Below are 7,892 nucleotides of genomic sequence, written 5' to 3'. Positions count from 1 at the left end.
ATCTTGAATATGTCGGATAGGGTATCGATCAGGTATAGTCCTGGCGTTAAGTGCTCTGTAGTCACCGCAAGGTCTCCAGCTGTCATCTTTCTTTTTTACCAGGTGAAGAGCAGAAGACCATGGACTCTCTGAGCGTCGAGCTGTACCAGCTGCCAACATTTCCTCGAACTCCTTCTTGGCTGCCTGAGAACGAGCTGGATCTAGACGTCGTGGCTTACAAGAAACCGGCTGACCTGGAGTGGTTCTAATGTAGTGCATCGTGGAATGTTTCGAGGCACCACGCATGCCTGCAGGCCTCGTAATTTCGGGGAGCTCGCGTAGAATCTCGTGGAACTCTGTATCTCCGCTAAAGGCTTTAACGGAAGAGATGTCGTCGATAGTTTCTGCGTTTTCTGAAATTGCGGCTACATGTAGAGTAGTGATACCATCAACCAGACGCTGGTTTCTGCAGTCGACTAGCAAGTTGTAGTAGCTAAGAAAATCTACGCCAATGATGGGCTTAGACACATCAGCTACCGTAAAACTCCATGAAAAATCGCGACGAAGACCGAGGTTGAGATGCAGGTGAATAGGGCCGTAAGTGTGAATAATACTGCCGTTGGCTGCGATGAGATCGTACTTGGATTTAGTACAGGGCGTCTTGACGGCTGAACGTGGAAAAACGCACAAGTCTGAGCCAGTGTCTACCAGGAACTGCATTTTTGACACACGATCGGTAATGAAAAGGCGGCCTGCGGATGGCGGGCAGTCGTTGGCCGCTACTTCCGACCGCCCTGTTCGTTTCCCGCCTGGAATGTGCAGTGTTGTCTGCATTTAATCGCTTTGGAGCCGTAAGTAAGTGTAGTGGTGAAAACAGTATGGGTGGTCAGGCGGTGGTTGTCGTGGCGTCGAACGACTTCGGAAGCGGTTCCTCTCGTATTTAGATTCTGAGCGAGCACTATTTCTGCCGTTTCGAGATGTAAAGGCGGCTACTTGTCTAGTTAGCTCACTGACTTGTCTGGTAAGCTCCTCCAGCGTTGAAGACGAAGCGCTGCCAGAAGAAGTAGTCGCCATGGAGATCTGCGGTGTGGTAGGGGCGATTTCGTACACTTTGTCCGCCAGCTCCCCCAGCTTTTCTAAAGAAAGGTCTGTCTGTGAAGCAATCACTGTTTGTATGTTTTGAGGTAGACCGTTAGACCATATTGATTTTACTATATGCGAAGGTACTGATGGGCCTGCTAAATCCTCCAAGTAGCGTAGGAATCGTGAGGGTGTCCTATCTCCGAGCTCTTCGAACATTAGTAATTGCTTCACGCGTTTCTCTTGTGAAGCTGACAGGCGTCGTATAAGTTCCGTTTTTAGTTTTTCATATTTTTCATGCCAGACAGGCTGAACTGGCACTCCAGCTGTGAAAACCATAGGGCCGGCTCTTCAGGCCAAAATGGGGGTACTCTTACGCCAACGCGTAACACTTCGGCGATTTTGCGGTCGTCGTTACTAGGCTGACTCATATTGTGGTTTATCTGCGCGTCTTCCGAGTGTGGTATCAGCTGGGTCCGGAAGGTGCTTCTCGTTGTCCTTACTCGGGGTCACCAGTGTAGGAGTGGTCGTGGTACGGTAGCTTCTTGTGCTTCGGTAGTTCGTCGGTTGTATCTCGTTCGTCGATTGCTTCTCGTTCGTCGGTTGCTTCTTGATCTTCAGTTGCTTCTTCCTGCGTTGACCGCACCTCCGCTAGCCCTTATAATGAGCGCGGAGACTCTCAACAGCGCGATGCAGATTTTCGTTGCGTCTACTGTGGCGCCATCTGTCATGTATCTGTTTCACTGCCGCCGCCGCCATGCGATTGACGGTCACGTGGGAAAGAGCTTGGTGTTTGAGTGGCGCGCGATAAGCACGCCACAAGGTAAAGATCGTGCATGCGTGTGTGCGTGTGTGTTATTTAAATCCATTTCTATTACGATCCAAATGCGTTAATAACATAGTTGTCGCTCCGCAGATGATTAGTGGCGCTAAGGTGTCCGGAGGCAAGGCGAAATCAACCGGGGCGACCGCTCAGACAGTTCCAGTTCAAGCGCAGTGTGTCCAGGTGCAGCCGGTGCTCGGAACGCAGCAGCTTACACGGGCACAGATCATCAGCCCACTACAGGTAATACTTGTCACTTCGCTTATCACTACCATAAACATTATGCAGTTGAACTAGAGATAAAAAAAAAAATTAAAAACTTTGATATTAGCAACCTTACTGGATTTCGTACATAAGTGGTCAATTTAAATTGTCCTATTATTTATTGTCTTTGTTACGTACTCAAAAAGAAGATCAATAAATACTTGTATGCTATTTGAGAAAGTTAAAATCGAAATTGACCTGATAGCGGACAGCGCTGCACCGGTCACTGGGGGAAGACAATGCCTTGCACTGGGAGTGTCTATCAGCCGTAGGAGAAGCTGAAAGTGCATGTGACTGATTTCGAATATAATTAGTTGAACAGAATAATACGTGTGTGTGTGTGTGTGCGTGTGCGTGTACGTGTGCGTGTGCGTGTGCGTGTGCGTGTGCGTGCGTGCGCACCTAAATACCAGATACTTGTCTATTTCCATACTATGATGGTCTGAAAAAATTTGCCCCATATGATAAGGACTGCCAATGTATATATTTTCTAACGTGTACAGTAAAGAGTAATATGTCTTTTTTAAAAATAATAAGTCATTAAATCTCCTCAAAATTCATAAATTCAAGATGTCCCAATACAACTGTGCATTATTATGGAACTAATCGGTATATTTTGTTGCCTTTAGAGATGTTTGTTATGTTCAGCCCAAGTTATAATAAGCAGTTCGGCTTGCGAATTGAAACCCCTCTTCTCGCAATCTAATTAACGAATTGTTTGAAAATAAAATGCTTTCGCGAATCCCAAGCTCGCAAAAAAATTTGTCACTTTTAGTTAGTAAATAACATGAGTTTGGTTTTTGTTATTTTGCAAGTATGTCGCAACTGCGCATCGTCAATTTTTACAATGAGAACTTTAATTAAGGCATTACAGCACAATACAACGGCAGTACGAGCGTCATGTCACAGCGCGGTGACGAAACATGGAAATTTTGTTTGACTGCACTTGCGAACACCTGTACATATATTTACGAAATTATTGTTTATTTATTTGAATGCAATTGCGAATATCCTTATTTTATCGCATGTTATGTGGAACGTTCTTAGATTGGCAGCCGGTGTTTTTTATTAGTTGATCAGCGAGTGCGCGTGTAGTAAAACAGGTGCAAAACATGAGTCAATAATGACAGGAAAAGACAACTCGCACGGGGCATGATGTCCTTGTGGGTTGTCCATTTTATTTGTTGTTACCTGTTTTTTCTTACAATTAACTTTTGAAGTTCGCATGTTATTACTTTGTTAATTTATATATATAAATATATAAATATATATATGTGGACTAGCTGACCCGGCTACGCGTTGCTGTGGCTAAAGTTTTTGTTATATTACATTATAGTAAACAATCTAATTTGACTCCTTATTTGACTTTCTACTACTACAACCCTTTAGTACAATGAAATTATTTATGAACAAAGACGAAAATGTTGATGTTGGTATACAAATTCACTGGATTGAGATTTGAAGGGGAAGTACGTTGAACACAATTAATTAAAATGTTATTACACTTGATATTAAGCAGAAATCAATAGGTACAAAATAAAAATTTATCAGATTTATTATTTCTATTTATTTTATAACAAATATAAGTATAATACAGTATAATACAGTAAATAACATGTGACGCTTAAACTCATAAATGAGGTATGCAAGGCAGACAGTCTTAAACTTTTAAACATTAATATCTATTTTTTTGAATTATAAATACTTTCAATTTCAATTTAATTTAACACCAATCGGTGCACAATGTTTTTGGTTAACCTGTCTTTAGCTAACACAAATAGATTCGACGGTTTCCCAAAACGTGAACACGCAATATATAGTTGCCCATGAGAAAAACATGGATTTTCCAAATCTAAACCACAAATGGACATTGTTTGACCTTGAGATTTATTTATAGACATGGCGAAAGCTAAACGAATTGGAAACTGTAGCCTTTTGAAGGGTACGGTAGAATCTGATGGTATCATCGGAATACGTGGCAGCAGGACCACTTTTCCTTTAAACTTCCCAACCAAAATGGTTTGCTTCAAGAATGTTTCCGGTGATCTTTTTGATGACCAAACGCGTACCGTTACATAATTGAGGTGGATTCAAATTACGGAGGAGAATAATAGGGGAACCAATCTTTAATCGAAGATTATGTGGTGGCATTCCAGGGATATCTAATGAATTTAAAAATTCAATCGGAAAATTTACACTTTCATTTTCATCAACAACAGTATCGATTGATTTAAAAGACATCAGATCGCCTGGTAACAACTGTTGTATCTGGAAGTTAATTTCATCAACATCAACGTTTTTGGCTGCCAAAATCGTCCGTTGACTAAGCCATTCATGATTCAAATAATTATTCTGTATATCCGGGAAAATACTCTGAATCAATTCATTTTTATCCTGAACAACAGTGCAAAAATTGTCTGGTAGTTTAATGCATTGCGTATTTAGTTGCAGTTCTATTTTACCGTTCCCAATTTCTAGTAGTTGTTCGGAAAATATTTGTGCTGATGGATCATTTTGCAATTGTACTCACATATTTAATCGAAGGTCAATCGAAGTGTTTCAACACTTCGCCATAAGAATGATTGTTTCAAACATGCATTAATCTCATCTGCGAAAGTAGAGCGAGGTATAACCGGTAAGGTCTGCCGGAAGTCACCAGACAAAAGTAAGATAGCACCACCGAAAAGTTTATTATTGCTGTTTAAATCTTGCATAGTTCTGTTTAATGCTTCAAGTGAATATTTGTGTGCCATTGTGCACTCATCCCAAATTATTATAGAACTCTTCCGCAACACTGCAGCTATTCCACTATTCTTTTTGATGTTACACATTGCATCTGGTTTATTATGAACGTCCAATGGCAGCTTGAATGTTGAATGTGCTGTTCGCCCACCATCCAGTAAAGTAGCCGCAATGCCTGACGATGCTACTGCTAATGCGATTTTTTGTTGCGACCGTATTTTGGCAAGAATCAACGATATTAAAAATGTCTTACCGGTTCCACCGGGTGCATCCAAGAAAAAAAAACCGCCTTGTTCAGCAGCAACAGCCAGCATAATCCGATCATAAATAATTTTTTGTTGTGCTGTCAGTAACGGTTCACTGTTCATGATAATTGTTGCTAAACTTCCATGGTCGTATTGATTTTCTCGTTGTAAATCGGTGGCTGGACGATTAGGTGATGGCATACCATAATGATTAAGTGGTAAATTTGAAATAAGAACACATAAATCCTCGATTAAGACCAATGCTTCATTGTACATCTCTGGTGTATAATCTATGTTTTGGGATTGATTTGTTTGTCTAATTCGGTGCAAGATGTCTTCTGTCATACAATTTTTATATTTTTCCCACAAAGTTTGTGCTTGCGAGGGATAACATGTCGTCAAAATAATTGCAAACAACTGACGAATGTTATTCGGTGTTGATGTCAACGCAGCATTAGCAAGCGTTAAGTCCCAATGGTTATCGTCTTCTAGCAATTGCAGTTCACGACATGCATCCTGGTATGTATTGAATACTCGACCATTAACTGTTCGTAAAAATTCAAAAGACGTTGGTCCGGGAACATTCACCAATAACAAACGTAAATAGAAGCACTCACGTTGCTTTGGATGTACCGTGTAAAGTCTCCCCAATGTCTTAGCTTTGAATATGCCTGTTATGGAAGGATGTGGTTTTCCTTGTTTCCGTGGCTTCCATTTTTTACTGGATTTGTTCCATGTGAAATAACGTGGAACATCACCATACACCAATGTCTTCGCGAATTGGCCAAAAACATCAGGTTTTTGACACAATGTAAAAAATTCAGTTAGAGTCATTTTCGGAGCTTCGAACGCTCTTTGGAGAACATTTTCTTCAGTGAAGTATACACGTTGACCGTTTTTAAGATGTATTGCCAGATGTTGGACATCAGGATCTCTTTCGTGGATGGGAAAGCTGAGAATATGCCAAATAGCTTCATTGCTGCTAATGTATCTGCCCATTTGGTATCGTGCTATTTCGTCATTTTTATTAATGTTTTGTACTTCAAATATGGCCAAATCACTGCCTTTGTTTACATAATTACAAATATACTTAATTGATTTAACAGAACTTATTTGATCGATTTCTTCAGGACGGATTCTATCTTTAAGCCAAACCAAAATGTGGGCATGAGGCAAACCTCGCTTTTGCCACTCTATCGTATACAGCCAACAACGTGTGATACCAAAAATTGAATATTTAACAATAAAATCAATAAAGGATTTCAATTTTTTTTAAACACACGTGCAGTTAAATCATGACGATGAATGGCTTGTTGTCCTGGCAATAGTAAAGTTTGTATCTCTTCCTAATTCGGATTACATGTGAATGTAATAAATAAATCCGGTCGGCCGTAATGACGTACGTAAGTCATCGCATCTTGCATGTATTCCTGCATGTTCCGTGGACTGCCGATGTAGCTTGAAGGTAAAATGAAAGCATTACCGATGTCATTGGGATTTAAATTTCCATCGATGTTTCCAGCAACAGCATCTCGAAGGTGAATATACTCTTCAGATCGGAGTTTGGTCTGATTCAACCTGATGAATGTTAATCTCTCCGTTTCAATTTTAACATACATTTTAACAACATATTTGTGATATTGTCGCTGACAGTTCAATATGAGATTGTCTTCATTTTCCCGAATCATTAGGCGGTATGAATAATAGTTCATTGAATTGACTTTTTTGTTGATTTCAGAACCTGTAAATAGATTTTGTTTTAATAACATTGAAATATAAAATTAAAATACATAACGTAGTGACTGAGTTATTATTTCCATACCCAAAATAATATTTTAATTACCTGTAATGGGATTTATCATTTTTACCGAGAGATCATAGCCATCTTCACCTTGCCAAAATGTAATGGGATATTGTTGTGCATCATATGAGCGATGTGTTTCCTTTATACATTGTAATTGATCATTCCTACAATGTAAAACAATATCACGGGATTCCAAGTTTTCTCCAACTACAACGATAGCAACTTCATCGATAGTTGGTGCATTTAAATGTCTTGCATGTTGACCCGCAGGTGTTTTATCATCTTTTGTGACAATTTTGTGATTATCAGATGGCATCGGATCCAATGCAGTTTTAAACAATATAATCAATTGATCGTGTTCATGAAATAAAGTTTGTAATTGTTCTGCAATAGACCTCTTTACTAAATTGTTGAACGCAGATTAATTTCATGTGGTGAATTCTCTATCTGACACTGGTAGTAGTAAACCTGCTCTGTGATATATATTATTTGGCCTTGTATCTGTAAATAAAAAAAAATATTATGTTTGTACCAAACACCATAAAATAAAATTAATAAATAAGCAATGTGGGATATAGATTTATGGATTATCAGTGATTAAACTTAAATAATATTTGTTCCTAAAAATGATATCTACCTCCTAATCACTAAACAATATTTCATATCCTTCGATACCTCAATATGTAATATTTAGTTGTAACTAATATCTATCATCAAATAATTATATTGGGTTTCAAAATAATGAAAGTGTCACTAAAACTGAAACGCCAAATAATATGAAGACTAAGTGATCACATCTTAACTTGTTTGACAGAAAATATTGTTCACTAAAATGATTATGATCAACTGCTATAATACGTACCCTCGGCCTGAGGGTGGGTAGAGCCAAATTCTCTACTCGTCACTTGGGTAATACCTGTCCGGCGCGTCCACGTCGCGGGGGTGGGCACCACTC

The 7,892-nt window shown here is 39.4% G+C and overlaps 1 protein-coding gene across 1 annotated transcript; it reads right to left on the bottom strand.

Moving 5' to 3' along the window:
* Positions 1–813: 813 nt before the first annotated feature.
* Positions 814–1,398, bottom strand: LOC137927537 (uncharacterized). Its single transcript, XM_068771329.1, has one exon. The coding sequence runs from the start codon at positions 1,396–1,398 to the stop codon at positions 814–816; it is 585 nt and encodes a 194-aa protein (XP_068627430.1).
* Positions 1,399–7,892: the final 6,494 nt, after the last annotated feature.

Source organism: Battus philenor, unplaced genomic scaffold (genome assembly GCF_028537555.1).
Source record: "Battus philenor isolate CCGP_79_NKW_IND1 unplaced genomic scaffold, ilBatPhil1.0.hap1 SCAF_32, whole genome shotgun sequence".
In the NCBI taxonomy this organism is placed as follows: domain Eukaryota; kingdom Metazoa; phylum Arthropoda; class Insecta; order Lepidoptera; family Papilionidae; genus Battus; species Battus philenor.
This window is presented reverse-complemented; position numbering and strand designations above follow the sequence as displayed.